The sequence below is a fragment of the Silene latifolia genome, unplaced genomic scaffold (genome assembly GCF_048544455.1).
Source record: "Silene latifolia isolate original U9 population unplaced genomic scaffold, ASM4854445v1 scaffold_95, whole genome shotgun sequence".
In the NCBI taxonomy this organism is placed as follows: Eukaryota; Viridiplantae; Streptophyta; class Magnoliopsida; order Caryophyllales; family Caryophyllaceae; genus Silene; species Silene latifolia.
The window spans coordinates 1,580,658-1,601,957 of NW_027413826.1; the positions used below are offsets into that span (position 1 = coordinate 1,580,658).

Here is a 21,300-nt window from a genome sequence, read left to right on the forward strand (position 1 = left end):
TGCCATGTCAAGACACAAAGTAGTGACATGAACACCAAGAACTCGTTAACCTTAGCATTCTATGTCTAGAATGACTCTTGTGGATGTCAATGAACACGGATGTTCACAGAGATCTGGAGTAAGGGGTGAGGGTACGTATTAGGAAGCTCTTTTTATCGAACACCTAATCCCGCCCGCCTCGATAGCGGCCTCTACTAATGATTAGGGAAATTGTCTATACTCGATATGTTAAAGGTTATATGCATGCAATGCAACATCCAATAAATTAATCCTAGCATGTGAGAATTAACTAAGTCTGTTAACACGTAATTTAGCATACAATTAATGTCAAGATAGAAATTTAAGATCGATTACATGTGAAGGCATACAAACAATATGATAAATAAATATAATAAAAATACAACGAATGAAAATTACAATAATTACAATGGATTTAATAATTTATGTCGAAAATACATCTAAAACGGATAATTTGGGAAAAGAAAGAATAAATAAATAAACAAACAGAAATTAGGGTGATAATACGAATAATAATTAATTAATACATAAACTAAAACTAGGTTAAAGTAGAAACGGGAGTTCAGAGACATAAATCAGCCAGGAACAGGCACAACAGAGCTGCGTCCCTTGGAAGAGGTGCAACAGTTGCTGCGTCCGTTCCTTGGTTCAGTTCTGGCTGTGAAGCCGGAATTGCAAGCCGTTAATGTTAATTGGTGATTTTAATGATTGATTATGAATAATTGACTCGGATGAAAGTGATGAACAGATTATTTACATGTGATTGGGTCATAAAAACAGTAAAACATGAACAAAGCTAATTAGAACGAATTATTTACAAGATTAATAAGGATATTAACAAATATAATAAACTAGTCGAATTAATTGTTAAATTGATTATTAATGATGAATTGACGATGGTGATGATAAACAACAGGTGAAAATATATCAATGACGAATTCCAGAGACTCAATATCGATGAATCGAACCTCTAAAAACCCGAATTTAATTTAATGACGAAAACCCGCAAATATGAATTATAAGGGATTTAAGTCGGGATTTATTAGATGAATTAAATACTAAGAATTTACATGCTAAAATTATCATATGAGAATTATTATGTCGATGAAACAATGAACAATTGAGAACAAAATAAAAACAAACAGACGAACAAAAGACGAAGGAAGAAGAAAGGAAGCAGGAACTGCGGCAGCCTCAGGAAGAGGTGCAGCAGGTGCTGCGTCCCTTTGAAGAGGCGCAGCAGTTGCTGCGTCCTTTTTCGATGGTCATCTTCTGGTAATTCGTAAAAATGGATTTAAAGCATAGATTTACAAATCGGTTTTAGAAATACTTTCGACATAAACCTTACATTATGATTACAATAATAAAGAAAAATAAATAAAATAGGGATTATACACCCTCAGACTTACATGTTTGACGAAACGAGATGAACTAAGTATACGTTTAGTGATGCTCGACTCGAATGTACGACGAAAGTGCCCTCGTAAGAGGAAAACGAATAAAGATGATTAATTGTGGAGTTGGTCAAATTGGTAGGTCATGCAAAACGAGGCTGGTACTCAGAAGGATCCGAGCTTACGTGGTTGAAAGTTCAAGCACGTAGACGCCAAAAAGTAAGAACGTGGTCTAGAATGCAAAGGGAGAAGAGAAGGGCGAACACTCGCGTGAGAAATATGTGAGACCGAAGGTCTCTATTTATACTAATCACGTGAAGGAAGTAGGGTTTTCGGAGAAACTTTGGAAGTGAATCTCGAAAAGATATTAAAAGATACGAAAAATACGCAGAAAAGGACTTGGGAAGAGGCGCAGCAGGCACTACGTCTCTTGAAAGAGGCGCAACACCTGCTGCGTCCTTTCCCAAGTGGTTTCCTCTTGCGGAAGAAAGATTTCCGTGTTTTGGTTATAGAATAACGGATTTATCTTGTTTTCCTTAATATTTTGTGTGAATATTATGGGAAATTATTTGCCAAAGATTAAAAGATTGTAAAATATGGAATAGAAATATCTGGAACATTCCAGAACATTCTAACTCGGTTTCAGAAAATGAAGACGGTTTTTTGACCGGACTCCAAATGTACTCTAATTACTGCCAAAACGACCGTATCGGCACGTAGATGACAATTAAGAGGTAGACACAAGTGTTTTAGCGATCACTTGACGATAAACTTACGAACTGTCACAAATCGTTCCGCGTACCAAACATGCGGCCCAATCATCACCGAGTGGTTTGCGTGAGGTGCAGAAATGAGGTATCTACACAAGGTTCGTTAAAACAACTGCAACGGAAATAAAAAAAATAGTGTCTGAATATTAACTAAGGCGGTCTCTAGACTCAAGTGATCTCGTCCGAAGCTACCCTTTAAAGCATCCAGCACTTCTCACAAGCAACCTGAAATCAATCTGCTCCCCAATATTTGGTTCATCACAAGTGTTCAAAATAAACAGTTAACCGCGAGGTTGACTAGGGTAACTAAACAACAATAATAATACCATACGATAAAAGGCTCAAACCGAGACCCTCACACACACGCACACGGCTCAACCGTGGAACCCATCACACGCATCAACGGAACACGCCACACACGACACCACATGCTGTACTGCTTAGGTCCACGACATTTCCAACACCATCGTGCCCGCCCTACCATAAATCGTATAGGACCACGACACTTCCACATCCCCGTGCCTAACCGACCATAACCGTACAAGACCACGACTCAATCCCGTGCCTGACCAACCAAACAATCTCATAGCATTGCCAATTCTCTTTCACAAAACCAACCAACAACAGAGAACCAACCAACAAGACAATAATATGATCATAAGACAACAATGATATCAATATGCTCAAGACAACAATTACGGCGATATGCTCAGGACAACAGTTACAACAATAATCCATCTTTCAACAATTATATATTTACAAATATAGTATAGTTTAGTAGTTAACCTACCTTTTAGCAAATCATCACAAGCAATAAAACAATCAAAAAGCTTCCTCAACAAATTCACCACCCAAACAATCAATTAATTTATGTATAATTATTAACTAATCCTTATTAATAAATTGAAGATGTAAACTACCCAAAACAATCCCGCAAAAACGACACAAACCCTCCCCCAATCACACGGCCAACCGACGTTGTCAACCCGCCGGTCAAACAACCATAGCCTGGTAACGACCCTCACAGTGAACGCCAAAATACGGGTCAAGGTTGAAACGTAAATAATAGATATTAGGTGATTAGAAAACTTACCACAATTAATTATCGCAAGGTGAAAACTCCGTCTTAAGGTTGTCTCACAAAAGCTCTCCTCACAATTGTATTTGAGTTTTTGAAGAAGAATAATTATGATGGTAAGGTATAGGGTTGGTATTTATATAAATTGGTAGGAGAAGTAGGAAGGTTCTAGGAAAGTCCTTTTATTATTAAAATAATGAAAATATCTTAGAGCATAGGTATCACCCAAACAAAATACTACCTTCCCTCAAACTCCTCCAACCCGTCACTCCCACACGGTCCAAACCCTGTTAGCTCACGGTCCAACCCGGTCCGTCTTATTCATTTTATTTTATTTTGCTTCTTTTCTTTTACGACAACAACTTATTATTTTTTATTTATTCACTTATAGATATTAGTTATTAATTAAAAAACAGAGTATTACAGTCTTCCCTCGTTAAAAAGAATTTCCAAACAACCCCAAAATTAACGATACACAAGCTTATCTATATTATTATCATAAATGCTCAAATCAACATAAAAACTAACGCGGTGTGATATTCTACCCCCGAAAGAAAAAGGTTACGTCCTCGTAACCAACATAGCTTACGCAAACAAATGAGGATACTTCTCCCTCATCTCAGCTTCAACTTCCCAGGTTGTTTCCACTACATTATGATTAGACCATAAAACTTTCACCAAAGAAATCTCACTATTCCTAGTCTTTCTCACTTTTTTGTCCAAAATCTCCTTAGCCACTTCATCATAAGAAAAATTCTCATCTATCTCAGCTGCTAACATATGAGTAGGATCACTCACATACTTCCTCAACTGTGAAACATGAAAAACATTATGTACTTTTGCTAAAGCTGGTGGAGTGCAAGACGTTATGCCACTTCACCAACCCTGTTTAAAATTTCATAAGGTCCAATGTACATCTGACTCAACTTTCCTCTCTTACCAAACCGCATCACACCCTTCATTGGTGATAATTTCAATAAAACTTTTTCTCCTAGTGCAAACTCAATCTCACTTCTTTTCAAGTTTGCATAACTCTTCTGCCGATCTTGTGCAGCTCTCATCTTCTGTCTAATTATAGGTACTTGCTCAACCATTTACAAAATCAACTATGGCCCCAGTGTCACGGCATCATTGATGTTGTCCCAACAAACTGGACTCCTACACTTCCTTCTATACAATGCTTCAAAAAGTGCCATACAAATACTAGCATAATAACTGTTATTATAAGAAAATTCTATTAAGTCCAACCTCTCTTCCCTTGATCCTTCAAACTCCAAAACACAAGCTCTAAACATATCCTCTAAAGTCTGAATAGTCATCTTAGTATGTTCATTTGTAGCTGGATGAAATGCAGTGCTCATCTTCAAGGTCGTGCCCATATACTCTTGCAACTTTTGCTAAAACATAGAAATAAACCTTGAATCACGATTAGAAACAATATCCTTAGGAATTCCATGTAACTTCACGATATTCTTAACATATGCTTTAGCTAATTCAGCCTTGCTCCACGTATCTTTCATAGGAATAATGTGTGATGTCTTAGTCAAACGATCTACTATCAACCAAATTATATTATTCCCTTTCTGAGTACGAGGCAAACCAACAATGAAATCCATAGAAATTCTCTCTCACTTCTATTTGGGCACATCCAGAGACTGTACCTTACCTTATGGTCTCTTATGCTCACCTTTCACCCTTTGGCAAACAAAACATCTAGAAACAAACTCAGCAACCTCCTTCTTCATCCTAGGCCACCAAAACGTTTTCTTCAAATTTTTATACAACTTATCTCCTCCAGGATGCACAAAATATGGTGTAGAATGTGCTTCAATAAAAATCTTTCTTTTCAAGTCCTTATCATCAGGTACACACCACCTTCCGTCAAATATTAAACAACCATCTATTCCTACGACAAACCGTGACGGCATGCCTTCCTCCACGGCCGCATGCGACTTCTCTAATTTCGGATCTCCTTTCTGCTTCTCTCTGACCTTAGCGTACAACTCCGGTTCAACCGTCAAACCCCCAACTATATCGCCTTTTCTTATCACACAAATTCCCATGCCCTTTAATTCCTCTTGCAACTTAACCCGCGACATAGCTAAATATAAAGCATGAACCGACTTCCTACTCAAAGCATCTGCTACCACATTGGCCTTACCCTCATGATAAATTATCTCCATGTCATAATCTCCAATCAATTTTATGCATCTCCTTTGTCTCATATTAAGCTCTTTCTGAGTGTAAATATACTTAAGGCTCTTATGATCAGAAAATACCTTAAAATTAGCTCTATATAAATAATGCTTCCATAACTTAAGAGAAAACACGACCGCCCCTAGCTCCAGATCGTGCGTTGGATAATTCTCCTCATACGGTTTCAACTTTCTTGAAGCATAAGCGATTACTTTCCCTCTTTGCATTAACACACACACCCCAATCTGATTTTCGAAGCATCGGTATACACCTTAAAATCCTTACTTCCTTCTGGTAAAGATAAGACAGGAGCCGTGGTCAAGCGCTCCTTCAAAGTTAGAAAAGCCGAATCACAACTCTCATCCCACTTAAACTTGTTCTCCTTCCTCATCAAAGCTGTCAAGGGCTTGGCTATCTTAGAGAAATCTTTCACAACCTCCTATAGTAGCCAGCTAACCCCCAAAAAAGTCTTACATCTGCCACGTTTTTCGGTTTCTCCCAGTTAGACACTGCCTCAATCTTTTCTGGATCAACTAACACTCCCTTCTTTGACACCACATGACCTAGAAATGATACCTTATCTAACCAAAACTCACATTTACTCAATTTAGCATACAAATCATTCTCCCTTAAATTCTGTAACACAATCCTCAAATGCTTCTCATGCTCCTCTTTATCCTTAGAGTACACCAATATATCGTCAATAAGGACAACGACAAACTGATCTAGGTAAGGACTAAACACTCTATTCATCAAATCCATAAATACTGCAGGTGCATTAGTCAGACCAAAAGGCATAACTACAAACTTGTAGTGCCTATACCTCATCCTAAAGGCAGTCATAGGTATATCCTCTTTCTTAACTCTCAATTAATGATAACCCGACCTCAATTCAATCTTAAAGAAAACTCCAGCTCAACTCAACTGATCAAATAAATCATCAACTAGAGGCAAAGGGTATCTATTCTTAACCGTCACCTTATTCAAATCCCTGTAATTTATACACAGTCTCATGCTCCCATCCTTCTTCTTAACAAATAATGTAACACCCTCATACACCAAGGTGCCTTACCAAGACCACTCCATGCAGGAAAGTGCTACCATCTCGCTTACCTGAGGCAATGAATATCAAATAGACCATAAAAGAACGTACTTTAATAGATAAGTTTAAGTGATTACATAAAAAACCAACTGTAAAGTAAAATACAACTGTTCTAAAACCAAACTACAACTAAAATAACAAAAGTATTCTGATAACACAGTGGAAGACTGCTATCAACACGTGGTGACACCATCCCTAGCTAATCCCGTGTGCACCCATAGTAAACATGCAAGACAACTGCTCACCACCCCCGAATGTATCACCACAGTTTTTAAAACATTTAAACGAGGTCAGTTACTGATTACACAAAACACAATACATAAGATACAACACACACACAGTACCCAAACTCCGTTACAAGTCCACACACCTGACTACACACTAAAGTGTGTAGTCCTGCCAGAATACCCATCGTAACAGATATTCCTCGCCGCCAGTAGGGGACCACAGCCGTACCCACTTAAGCCCCGCTCATCTCATCTGAGCGATACCCCATGTTCCTTAATGTGCCCATCCCCTCCTCTGGCGGGTTCCACAGAGGGCGAATCAAGGGCGTGAAGCCACTCCTGCAAGTGACTCGACTCAGCCGAGGACGCACCTAGAGAACCACAGACAATTATACAATCAATTATGCAACAACAACTTCAACATAAAACCAACATGTTATAGATCAACAATAAACACAACCAGCATCACAATTATGTAACCAATAACCGAGTAGGGAAACCCTACCTTGAAAGGAAATCACCAAGATCGTCACAATCAGCTAATCAGAACGTTCCTCTACGAAGTCACCTCCTATCAATCACACAATCATACAATTACCATCTAACAAACACAAAACCCCCAAAATACCCAATTAGGGTTTCAACTAAAATCAATGAAATGATATAAAAAATCATACTAGAGGCTTACCCACGATGCGACGGTCTCAACGGCGTAAATAACTCAACGATCCGACGACTCTAGCCCTTAAGATTTGATAGCAATGTGAGAAGGCCAGGGAAAGCTACGTAACTTGTGTTCTCTTGTGAAAAGTTTAGAATGAAGTAAAAGTGAAAAAGAAATGTGGAAATATGTTTTTATAACCTTCTCGCGTTGCTATCAAAACCCGGCAATTAACCCGTAAAAACACATTTACTCGATCGAGTAAGTTACTTACTCGATCGAGTGCCACCTACTCGATCGAGTGCCACACATACTTGATCGAGTATCCATCAGACAGACTACTGATTCGTAGCCAAAACTTACTTGCTCGACAGAGTAAGCCCTACTCGATAGATTACCCTACAACACATAAAACCGTAGTATTACAGTCTTCCCTCCCTAAAAACGAACTTCGTCCTCGAAGTTCAAACCCAACCTACAAAACATGAGCTCCTAACCCTCACTCCACAAACTATGCCTACCTCCACAACATGGGTCACGATATCGTATTAACTACATTATAGCCTCTCGACACTAAATCCATGCACTACCAAATGCCATCCACAAACGATGCTAGCTCCGTCTCACTAACATATTATCCACTAAAAAATACAATAGCAAGACAATCCACCGAGCAAGATCAACCACCAAACGGAATGTTACATTCTACCACCCTTAAAATGAACTTCGTCCTTGAAGTTTACTCACACTCATAAACATCATCATCCAACTATCAACACTATCGAAGTATTATCCCATCCCTAAACATCGCACTACTACAAGCACGGCCATGACCTTTAAACAATATTAACCATAATACAAATCCATCCTTTATTCTATGCCAAGGCTCAAACTTCCAAATCTACTACAACATGTACAACCATCAAACTCTCTTTGTCGCATTCTACTCCTCTTAAGATAAATGTTACGTCCTCGTAACTCACAAATACTAAATCCTTTGCTATACTTCCTAAAATCCTCATTACCACCTCATGTCAACGATAACCGACTAGAATCTCAACACCTACCATCATTCCTATAACAAGGTCTCTCTTCCTCTAACAGTCCTCCTTCCTCAATTCATTCTGCACCCCATCTAATCTATACCATAAAATCCTCAGCAAAATCACCACACCAACTCTTCAACATTACCGCAAAACGACATACTCCTCTATACATGCGCTTATCTCCATAATCATAATTCACAAACCACAATTGTTACACACACTCTCACTAGATCCTCAAGCTCTCCCTTTTATTACCAAAACTCATCCACAACTTAACATGATACAAATTTCCAACACCCTATACTCACTATCCCAATAGAAGATTATGAACCACCTGCAGCTTCACGATCAGTACAACACATGTTCCAATAATCACTTCCCATTACTATATCAACCAATACCTCCTCTAAAAGAAGATCACAAGTACTGTAGCAACGTCTCACAACTGTATCCCATTAACAGAATATTAATATATCATGACAACAACTGAGACATAACCAACTCTCTTTCATATCATATTCTACCCTCACTCCCAAGCCGAAACTGGAAGAAACATCAATAAACAAAACAACCGTCTATATGTTCAAACCGACACTCACAGGAAAAATCAGTAAACAAAGCAAAAATCTATATAACTGGTATGTATTTTCGAAAAATCGTATCGTAAACATCCCGCCTACTCCACCACAACCGATGACGGTATCGCAACACCGCCACAAACAACCGCACCGCAGCGCGAAAATACGTGTGTCACAACACGAAGTACCGTGCCTGGATAACCACCCGAGGCACAACAGCCACATCGATAGTCATCGTAATTTATACAATTCCCATAAACACTGACTCAGTATAACTTTCCGGACAAGAAAACTACTCAAAATCGCTTTACTAGATCACAACGCAACATATTACATGGAATAAACAGATAAGAACCTCATGAATATCATCCATACCTTTTCACGGAATAAATATATATCATGAATACACATACAAGTATAGCTAACCATGCCCGATCACTCAAATTATTACTTTTTGAATATCATTCCATTAGGTTACCGCACCCAACATATATTACCGAACATTCAGATAACAACTTTATAACTATCACACCATACCACTTCCCGTGAGATCAGAACCTCACACAAACATTTATACACATCATAGACCCGTAATCACATCCAACTAGTCAATATTGATCACGTAAGTTACCACTGGATAAAGGTTATCTCTCGCCCGAGCTTTAACTCGAAACTAGTCAATAGGTCTTTAGAAATATGTCTTGTCCCTGGTAACTGTTGATATAAGTCTCGCCTTTTGTCTTACAACAAATCCTCTATAAGACACTCTTAGTCCCTTCGGTCCTTTTAGAGATACTTTCTTTTGATCACAATCTATAAAAGCTCTATTTCTACTCAACCAATCCATGGGTACAAGATATCGACTCCCCCGAAGGTATTGTTACCTCATTTTTTATTACTACTGGGTCAACTAATCCCAACACCTTAACATGGTCACTTGATATAAATGAATGGGCCGCTCCCGAATCAAATAAAACATAAGAAGGTTTAGAGTTGGTTAGAAAAGTACCTAAAACCACATGAGCATCTCCCTCAGCTGCCTCTTTCCCTATCATGAACAACTTGCCACTGTTTTTTACGCCTCCTTGCACAGTTGATGCCGACGCCACTCCTTGCTTTCCGGTGCCATTCTGGTTACCTCCATTTCCATTGCCTTGACAATTGATAAAACGATTCTGAAAGTTGTTGCTATTGTTATAGCTCCTTTGGTTATTCTAGGATCCGTTAAAACGATTACTTCCATAGCTAGGCGCTGGTGTCTTAAATCCTTTAAAATTGCCTCCACCAAAACCTCCATTCATATTATTCATGCTATTCCTTCTCGCAGTGGTTCAACACTCAAAAATTTTAGGACCAAACCCACCACATCCATAACACCGTGACCTCTTCGTACCACTTACTCCACTTGTCACTCCACCACGGCTGAAACCGCCTCCACTCACTGCTCCACCGTTAGAAAATGAACGATATTGATTGACATTTTGCTTCTTGTTTCCTCCAGCCCCTTCACTAGTAGTATCCACCTTCTGTAACACCCCCATCTACCAAGGAGCCTTAACAAGACCTTCCCTAGTAGATAAGGGCGCTATCCTCTCGGTTACCCAAGGACAGTAATAATCAAATGTCGATAATAGAACATTTAAGTTATATTACAAGTGATTTACAAACAATAGATGATATGAAAGATACAACTCAAACTACTATCAGCTATGTGAAACTACTTCTGTCGTGACTCATTGATGCGAGTCCGTTTCGTGTTCACAAATTAAGATGTGGTCGTTGGGTCACGGTCGAATCAAAACACAATTTATAGCTTCACAAACAACTCTACAATTAGTAAAGAGGCAAGTAAAGGTCGGATCCCAAGGGACGGGTATTGAAATGAGATTTCTATTGAAACTAGTGGTGTCTAAGGGGTGTCACAAATTGGGTTGATGTAGAAGATCACTAAACTAAAATAGGAATGAAAATAAACAAGCAAGATGAATTAAAGGGGTGTAAACAATTGATTAAAGGCACTAGGGTGTCATGGGATCATAGGGGAATCATGGGATATGATCATACAAACATGTTCTCAAATTATAAGCAAGCAATTATTGTTGTGATGGATTGAGTTGGGTTATATCTTACAACCCTAGGAAAGTTTGGGTCCCGGAGCCGAATCGATTAGATTGTACAACACCTACAAGTCGACTTAATCTTCCCTACTCAACAACATGCATGGTCTAATGAGACTCGAGTTGGGTTATGTCTTACAAGTCTCATTGAAAAGATAGAAGATGATAGTAAATGCAAGGATTCATAGGCTTAGCATTTCATCAAATATAACATGTGCATGAGTTGAGATCAAAACAAGCAAGCAAATAAAACATGAAAGCATATTAATTTAAGCATGAATCATTCCCCATGTTGGTTTTCCCTAATCACCCATTAACCCTAGCTAAGAGACTACTCACTCATTATCATGTTAATCATGCTAGCAAGGTTGTCAATCATACCAACAATATGAAACATGATGAATAAATGAAAGTAATTAACAATAATTAAAAAGGGATTAAGAGATTATACCTACTAATGATTCCAATAATAAAGCAAAGATAAAAGAAGTACTTGAACGCTTGATTGAGAGGTTGTCAATCTCCCAATAATAACCCAAATAATCTTCAATTACCCAAAATAAAGGATGAACAAAAGAGAGATTAAAGAACTAAAACTTGATTAAAACTTGATTAATACTTGATTACAATATTAAAGAGAGATTTGATTGATATTAACTACACTAATTATTGATAAGAAGAACATGCTCCTCTAATTAGACTAATGGGGTATTTATAGTGGAAATTAGGGAGGATGCATTAGGGTTAACTAAGGGCTAAACTAGTAATTACACTTTTTAGATTGAGCAAGGAGGACCCGGTATTTTTTTGAGAGAAGGGCTTCTTTCTTCGTAGCTTGGAGAAGACAATTCGTGCTGGAGCCGAATCCGGGCGGAATAAGGTCGGGACGGGCGGATTCTGGCGTTGGAATCCGAGCGGATTCAAGGGAATCCGGGCGGATTGTGGAGGTGGAATCCGAGCGGATTAGAACAAAGCCGCTCGGATTGTGCAGCTGCGGGACGGACGGATTGGTGACAATCCGCTCGGATTGTCACTCAGTAGCATATCTTCATCTTTTCTTCCCTTTTCTTCATAAATTCCTTGGGGATTTCCTTGGGGACTCAAGGATCCTTTCTCAACATTGCTCTTCTACTATAATATGTACAAAGGCCTTCTAATCTTGTCTCTCCTTGATGCTTGGTCATTGAATTCGATCAATTTAGTCTCGTTTTGCCATGAAAATGCAAGATTCTTACTCCTTTCCTACCAAGGGATCAAAATCTCAAAGAATATGCAAAACAAAGAACTAAAGATAAGAAATGACCCAAATATGCACTAAAAAGCATGGGAACAAGGCTAATTCGGGGGCTAAATATGCGCTAATTATGGTCACATCAAATATCCCCAAACCGAACCTTTGCTCATCCCGAGTAAAGAGGTGACAAAGACTAGGACCAATACTAACCTATCCTAATAATATAACCGATATGAGACAATTAGCGGGTCTCACTCTGCCCCTTCAACCCACAACAAGACAAACATGAGGTAGGATGCCTTCTTGCAAGGCAAGGTGGGTCTTGCCAAAATGGCGACACATCCAAACATTAAGCATACAAAAACACATAATGGATGCATCTACAAAAAGAATAGCCACTCCCTCATCAAGTGGCGGAGGCACTAAAGAGGAACAAATTTAAGAGCATGTAATCCTTCACAAATACTAGTTCAACAAATTACTAAGTCTAAGAGGATGGCACTAAATCACCTCCAAATGGTGTTAAACTAGACTACTTTCGTCCTCAATTTCCAAATGCTTTCGTCAAGAGCGATCGGATGGTGGTCGAATGATGATCCCTATGATGCTAGTAGCATATGACATGACAAGTCTCGAATTCTATACAAAAGTAAAGGTCATGGATCGTCCCAAACTCGACCAAGTGGCTTGACAAAAGGCTTTTTGGGAATGAAATGCTCAAATCTTTATTCACAACGGGTGGATATGACTAGTATTCAAAATTGTCCTCATTTCACTTTCACATTTCAAAAATTTAAGATGGGGTTTGTCCCTTCTGGGCTAGTGTCCTTTGCTTTCGCCAATCGCTTATTAGGCAACCGGTTAAGCTCTAGACAATAGCTTTTCGGGGGTGATAGTCACTCTGTCTCTGGGCGGCCGAATTCACAACCGTATGGGGGCCCAATTCAATGGATCCCGCACCAAAGCACATCGAAGTGGTACGCCTCCATCAAAACAACTTAAATTTCTCAACTTTCAACAATTCATAACATTTGAGGTTTCCTTGGCATTACATTACTTCCACATGACAAAATTTCTTTGAAATGAGCACTTCAAGCTTATTGATAGAAAATATTTTTGGGTTGCCTTACCACAAGGTCAAACAAGGTCACCTAGACAAGTTAACCAAGTCCACATCGCATCACGGGGTTGGATAGGTGACTCACATGAAAACCCTTGACTAGGCTTTGGGTCATGGGTCAAAAGACACTAGTATGACACTATCTAGGGTGTTTTAAAACCATTCTAGTAGGCAAAGTCTTAAGTTGAACAAGTATTTGTAATGGCTTAGTTGCTCTAGTCAAAGTTCCTAAATAGGCATTTTTCAAAACATTTCTAACATGCAACTACATGCCATGATGCAACTAATATAAACATCCTAATGCAAGTGATTTTATCAACTAATATGACATATAAACTAAATGCAAGTCCTAAGTTCACATTGTTATACCGCATCAATCAAAATAAAGCCACATAGTCATTAACATAAAGAGGAAAAAGGAGATTGGAAATATCATACCATGCGGTCTTCAATATCCTCATGTATCGGATGTGGCGTAGTCGATCAATGTGAACAAGGATAGAACAAACACAATATATACAAGACAATATATACAAGACTATAAAAGGAAATAAACATGTTTTTGGGTTTTCAATTTTCAAATTTTTATGATTTTTGAGATTTTTCAATTTTTTTGGATTTTTGAATAAGAGTTAAATGTTAGAATTCCCATCCCCACACTAATATGGGCATTGTCCTCAATGGCCAAAATGATGGAAATTATGCAAAGATGATGTATGATTTCTATACTAAATGCAATCTATACTAAGCTACACTACATGATGCATGGTTTTTGTTATGACGGAGAAGATAATTTAGATTACCTCCCGTTGTGTATGCATTAACTTCCCCAAACCGAGTGAGACACTATTGCTAATGTCCAAGGATGGGTGTAGTTCATGCACACACTATGCTATGCATGAAATTAATTTGTCATTTTGGATTTTGAAAATGGGAACAATAAAATGAGAACACCTCAATGGTACCGAGGTGTGAGTCCTCTAATGGTGCTAGGACTACTCCAACAATGATCAAAATTATATTTAAAACAAAGAGAGAAATAGACAAACCATGAGAGGGTAGGAGTCTCCAAGGCTTGCTAATCTTCCATCATGCTATCACCATCACTTTCCTCATTAGAAGTGGCCACATTGCCACTTCCCTTGTCATTTGCTTCTTCACTTTCTTCCTCATCTTCCTCATCATCATCTTCACCATCCTTTTCTCCTTCACTTGCTTCTTCATCAATGTTGTCATCAACTCCTTCATCATTACCAACAACCTCATTGTCACCCAAAACGACCCTAGATGCACCCGGAAATAGGACTTCTCTATCCGCCCAACTAGGCAAAGGACAAGATGGATCAAGTAGTCCTTGCCTAGATAAGTGTAGGAGGGGTGGATATTGAGCCAAGTAATCATTTTTCCGATCTTCAAAGGCTTGCTTGTGCATTGCTTGCATGAGAAGAGTCACATAGTCTTTTCTAGCTTCAACTCCTTCCGGCTTGAACTCTTCATACTCAAAGGGGTAAGGTGGTATGACAATGGAAGAGGAGGGAGTTTCAAGATCACCCTTTTGTTTTTGAATAATATACTCGGCCTCTTTAGAAAGGGGAAGTAGATAATTGGTCCGGTGGACGCTTAGACGGCAAATCTTCGAAGGCAAGGTGAACGATCTAGCTTCACTAGTGAGCCATCCATACTTAGTGTCAAGGGGGTTATGGGCAACCCACTTGAACTTGTGTATCATAGTATGCATATCAACAAGATGGCCACCCTCCTTTGCTTTGTACTTGTTATCCTTATTGAAGTTAGGATCAAAGTGCTTAGCTAGGATAGTGACTAGGCCGCCATTGACAATAACGGTTGTGCCCTTCTTCCCACAATCAATGTTGAGCCATCTATCTACCAAGAGCCTCAAAGAATTGTAAGGCTTGGTGTGTACTCTTCCAATGTTCAAAGCCGATTCAAGGAGAATAAAATCAAGTTTGGTGAAATGATTGGTATCTTTCCTTGCAATTATGGTGTTTCCCATGACCTTGTGCCATACTCTTATGCCCGGATGGTGGACCAAAAGAGCACGACTCGCATGAATGTCCTCAAATTTCTTCCCAGAGATTGCCTCCCAAAGAGGTTCGGGGTCAAACTTTCCATAATTCTTAAAATAACGCGGTTCATCACTAAGACCCAAAATTTCACTCAATTCCCTAAAGGTAATGCGTCTACTAACATTAGCTAGACGAAACTCGAGATTCTCCCTATTCTCAACTTTGGTGACTTTCAAGGAACTCAAAAATTCCAAGGTAAGGGAGGGGTATGTCAATTCCTTTGTTTCAAACAATTTCTTCAACCCCATGGCATTGAAAAAGGCTCTAGTTTGCTCAAGAACACCCAATTTTTCTAAGGTATCTTCACATATAAATTTGGTGGATTGTAATGAATTCATAGCAAACTTGACAAAGGTATTTCTATGGGTATCGGAAATAAAAGTTACCTCCGGATAATGCAAAAGTTGATCAATTTCCGGAGTAGAAGGTGTTGTAGCTCCCATAGAAGGTTGTTGTTATTGCACTTCCAAGTTTGGTGTTGCTACCACCATAGCCAATGCTTTCTTTGTTTAAAGAGCCTTTTGCCTTTGTGAGAGTGCCTTAGCCTTTGGTGCCTTTGTTGCCTTTGTTGCTCCCTTAGTCCATGCCATTGATGAACTAACCAAGAAAAGAATGAAAAATCTTCAATTTGTAGTATACCCAAATCGATTTGAAGGTGAAAAGCTTTGCCTTTATGAAATCAAAAATCGACTCAAAGGTTGAAGATTTTGTGCTTGGTTTTGATTTTTATTGAAGAAAGAGTGATTGATTTGTTGTTGGAAGGATGATTTGATTTGTTTTTAGTGAATGTTGTTGAGGGTTTTTGTTTTTGTGATGGAGAGGATGAGGGTTTTGATGTTGTGGGTAGTGTTTATGAATGAATGAATGAAGGTGGGAGGGGTTTTAAAGAGACCGAAATTTTCGAATCTGCAGGGGCAATCCGTGCGGATTCTGCCTAATCCGTGCGGATTCTGCTCTTTCTGGGCTTTACAAAACTAGCCTAAAGACGGGCGGATTCTGATGAAGTCGCTCGGATTTGCTTGACACGGGACGGGCGGATTTGCTCGAAGACGGACGGATTTCATCCGAAAATTTTGCTTGTTTTCCTCACCGCAAAGACGGACGTCTTTCTTTCAAGACGGGCGGATTCTTCAAGACGGGCGGATTCCGCTCGGACGCCGGATTGATCACGATCAAGAAATTTTCAAAATTCAGCTCGATTCAGACGGGCGTCTTTTTCGCAATACGCTCGGATTATCGAAGACGGGCGGATTCTGTGGAATCCGCTCGGACTCTTCCCCTGTGTACACGGATTCAGTTCCATCCGTGCACAATGCATTTCCCTTACCATTCTTCCATTCTTTCTTCAAGTCTTGTGTTCTTCATTGTGGGGGCACTACTAGGCATGGATAGCCTAGGCAATTGTCATCCCCACACTAAGCTAAAAGCACTACACATCAATTGAAATTGTTAGTCCCTCCCTCACTTCTCTCAAACATGACAATTATTTTGATCAAAGTAAATAAAAATCCAAAGATGACGAAAATGCAATACAAGAATTGAAATGTAAGTTAGGGAGTTAGATATATTTACAAGTGGTGGTTTAGGGAGGACTCCACCAAACTCTCATTCTTGATGAGATGTCAAGGGGGCATGTCCAAGGTGTTGTTGATGTTGCTCAACACCTTGAAGAAGTAATCAAAGGCTTGTTCATTATCATGGTATAGGTCTTCAATAGACCTTGGCCTTTGTTGTTGGTCTTGATCGATGGCATTACCAATGTAGGGATTAAAAATCCCTTCAAATTCGTCGTCCCAAAGACCACAAACTTCATTAAGTTGATCATTGAAAATCTCTTGCTTAGATGGAGACAACTCTCCCAATTTCTTCTCTTGGCCAATGAGGCCATCCTCTTCTTCCTTGATTGATTTTGATGAGCTTTGCAAGCTCTCCTTGTCACAATTCACTTGCTCTTTGAATGGAGCATCTTCAATTTTCTTCTTCCATTGGAGTTCCGATTTCTTCCTTTCATCCTTTCGGCTATAATGATCAATCATGAAACATGGTTCATGCAAACGAGGAACTCTCATAGTCTTGTCAAGATTAAAAGTTATGCTTTCATCTCCCACTTCTAGAGTGAGCTCACCATGTTTCACATCAATCACCGCACCCGCGGTGTGTAGGAAAGGTCTTCCTAGGATGATTGGAATGTTGGAATCTTCCTCCATATCAATAATGACAAAGTCCACCGGGATGAAAAACTTCCCAATTCGCACGGGGACATCTTCCCATATCCCTAACGGTGTCTTCGTCGATCTATCGGCCATTTGGAGTGTGATGTTGGTGCATTTAAGCTCTCTCATCCCCAACCTTTTACTCACCGAGTACGGCATGACACTCACACTAGCCCCTAGATCACATAAGGCTTTGTTGATCGTCGTGTCGCCAATGGTACACGGTATTGAGAAGCTTCCCGGATCCTTTAACTTTGGAGGTGAACTCCCTTGAAGTATTGCACTACTCACCTTAGTGAAGGCGATAGTCTCAATTTTCCGGATCGACTTCTTCTTTGTGAGGATATCTTTCATGTATTTCGCATAGGCCGGCACGTGATTGATTAATTCCGCGAAAGGAATTGAGACTTCCAAATTCTTCACAATTTCCATGAACTTTCCAAGTTGATCATCAAATTTGGGCTTGGCTTGACGACTTGGAAAAGGAAGTCTAATCACAATGGGCTCCTTCTCCTTGGCCTTGTCTTCATTTTTCTTTGAACTTTCTTCTTTTGATGATTCTCCATCTTTGGAGTTTTGCACAATTTCTTCCTTTTCACTAGCTTCCACAACTTCATCCTCAACTTGCTTCTTGTGCTTCATACCTTGTACCACTTCTCAAGTGAATGGCACTAACCGTTTCATGTCTAGGGGGATTACTTTGAGGTGGTAATTGCCCCTTTTGTCTTTGTCAGCTTGAAGATGCTAGTTGAGTCAATTGCGTTTCCAACATCTTGGTGTGAGCTAGAATGTTGTTGATGGTGGTTTCCTTTGCTTGGCTATCTTTTTGCATTTGAGTGAAAAATTCTTGTTGATTCTTTTGCATTTGGAGGACCGCTTTTTGGACATCAAAGCCTTGGTCATTTTGGTGATTGTATGGATTTTTATTTTGGTAACCTTGGTTTTGATTGTAAAAGGGTCTTTGATTTTGGTTTCTCATGGGTGGTGGAGTGTATGTTGTTTCAGGGTTTTGAACATTTTGGCTTTTGTATGAGAGATTTGGATGGAATTTGGTGTTTTATTGTAAAAGTTGGAATAAGGGGTACCACTCTTGTATGCTTGGAAAGCATTCACTTGTTCATTTGTTCCCCTATATTCACCTTGGTCATGTCCCAAAGTTCCACAATTCTCACATATCCCACTTGGGATTGATGAGGATGCCGTCATGGCATTAACATGATGCTTTGATGATTTTGAGTTTTCCTCAAGTCTAGCCATAGCTTGTTCAAACTTCAAGTTGATTGTGTCAATGTGAGCACTAAGTTGAGCACCCAATTGAGTAATGGAGTCCACTTCATGCTTTCCTCCTCTAGTAGCCTTGCGAGGTCTACTATATTGTGAGTTATGGACTGCCATTTCCTCAATCTTGTTCCATGTTTGATTGTCATCAACTTCGGTGAACATTCCATTTGATCCCATATTGAGAATGTTCCTAGAATCTTCATATAAACCATTCCAAAATTGTTTTACCAAAAACCATTCGCTAAGTCCATGGTGAGGACATGAGCGACAAATTCCCTTGAACCGCTCCCAAGCTTCATACAAAGACTCTTCATCCCTTTGCTTAAAACCCGTAATTTGAGCTCTTAGCATGTTAGTTTTTTCCGGTGGGTAGAATTTTTTGTAGAAAGCTAGAGCCAACTTCTTCCAAGAATCTATTCCAAGGGTGGCCTTATCAAGGCCCTTCAACCATTGCTTCGCGATGCCGATTAAGGAAAAAGGAAATAAGACCCATCTAATTTGGTCTTGAGTCACGCCCATTTGAGAGATTGCATCACAATAGTCGCAAAAGGTTTCCATATGGGAATGAAGGTCCTCACTAGGCATCCCCCCAAATTGGCTCCTCTCAACTAATTGGATGAAGGCGGACTTGGCAATAAAATTTCCGGTTAGATGTTGCGGTGTAGGAGTACCATTTGGTAGATTCTCCTCGGTGAGTACGGAGTGTGACGAGAATTTAGGCATTGTAGGTGGATTTTGTGGGGTATTGTGTAATGGGTTCTCTTCTCCTTCTATTGCGAAAGGATTGACAAACTCACTAGTTGGTTGAACAACTTCACTAATACCTCTTAAATTCCTCCTAACAAGTCTCATATTGTTCGTCAAGGTTCTTTCGATTTCACGGTCAAAAGGTAACAAATCACCTTGTAACCTTCTAGACATGCAAAATATCAAACAACTCGAAAACAATTAGAACAAACCTTGAGGAGTTTTACTTCCCCAAGGCGAAGAAAGACACAACTAATAACAATAAAAAGAAATCTAAATCAAGTAAACACCGTCCCCGGCAACGGCGCCATTTTTTTATGCGAGTCCGTATCGTGTTCACAAATTAAGATGTGGTCGTTGGGTCACAGTCGAATCCAAACACAATTTATAGCTTGACAAACAACTCTACAATTAGTAAAGAGGCAAGTAAAGGTCGGATCCCAAGGGACGGGTATTGAAATGAGATTTCTATTGAAACTAGTGGTGTCTAAGGGGTGTCACAAAATGGGTTGATGTAGAAGATCATTAAACTAAAATAGCAATGAAAATAAACAAGCAAGATGAATTAAAGGGGTGTAAACAATTGATTAAAGGCACTAGGGTGTCATGGGATCATAGGGGAATCATGGGATATGATCATACAAACATGTTCTCAAATTATAAGCAAGCAATTATTGTTGTGATGGATTGAGTTGGGTTATATCTTACAATCCTAGGAAAGTTTGGGTCCCGGAGCCGAATCGATTAGATTGTACAACACCTACAAGTCGACTTAATCTTCCCTACTCAACAACATGCATGGTCTAATGAGACACGAGTTGGGTTATGTCTTACAAGTCTCATTGAAAAGTTAGAAGATGATAGTAAATGCAAGGATTCATAGGCTTAGCATTTCATCAAATATAACATGTGCATGAGTTGAGATCAAAACAAGCAAGCAAATAAAACATGAAAGCATATTAATTTAAGCATGAATCATTCCCCATGTTGGTTTCCCTTAATCACCCATTAAACCTAGCTAAGAGACTACTCACTCATTATCATGTTAATCATACTAGCAAGGTTGTCAATCATACCAACAATATGAAACATGATGAATAAATGAAAGTAATTAACAATAATTAAAAAGGGATTAAGAGATTATACCTACTAATGATTCCAATAATAAAGCAAAGATAAAAGAAGTACTTGAATGCTTGATTGAGAGGTTGTCAATCTCCCAATAATAACCCAAATAATCTTCAATTACCCAAAATAAAGGATGAACAAAAGAGAGATTAAAGAACTAAAACTTGATTAAAACTTGATTAATACTTGATTACAATATTAAAGAGAGATTTGATTGATATTAACTACACTAATTATTGATAAGAAGAACATGCTCCTCTAATTAGACTAATGGGGTATTTATAGTGGAAATTAGGGAGGATG

At 39.1% G+C, this 21,300-nt stretch overlaps 2 protein-coding genes and 1 non-coding gene across 3 annotated transcripts; 1 reads left to right on the forward strand and 2 right to left on the reverse strand.

Moving 5' to 3' along the window:
- Window positions 1-3,845: 3,845 nt before the first annotated feature.
- On the reverse strand, window positions 3,846-4,354 carry LOC141640603 (uncharacterized). The gene is made up of 2 exons (XM_074449336.1): window positions 4,145-4,354; window positions 3,846-4,061 (listed from the first exon to the last, which is right to left on the reverse strand). Exons 1-2 carry the CDS (start codon window positions 4,352-4,354, stop codon window positions 3,846-3,848), a joined length of 426 nt encoding a protein of 141 aa, XP_074305437.1.
- A 12-nt stretch (window positions 4,355-4,366) lies between these two features.
- Window positions 4,367-5,359, reverse strand: LOC141640604 (uncharacterized). Its single transcript, XM_074449337.1, has 2 exons — window positions 4,967-5,359; window positions 4,367-4,657 (listed from the first exon to the last, which is right to left on the reverse strand). Exons 1-2 carry the CDS (start codon window positions 5,357-5,359, stop codon window positions 4,367-4,369), a joined length of 684 nt encoding a protein of 227 aa, XP_074305438.1.
- A 14,007-nt stretch (window positions 5,360-19,366) lies between these two features.
- Window positions 19,367-19,473, forward strand: LOC141640632 (small nucleolar RNA R71). Its single transcript, XR_012543092.1, has one exon. It is a non-coding gene; the product is annotated as a small nucleolar RNA R71 (small nucleolar RNA).
- The last annotated feature ends 1,827 nt before the right edge of the window (window positions 19,474-21,300 follow it).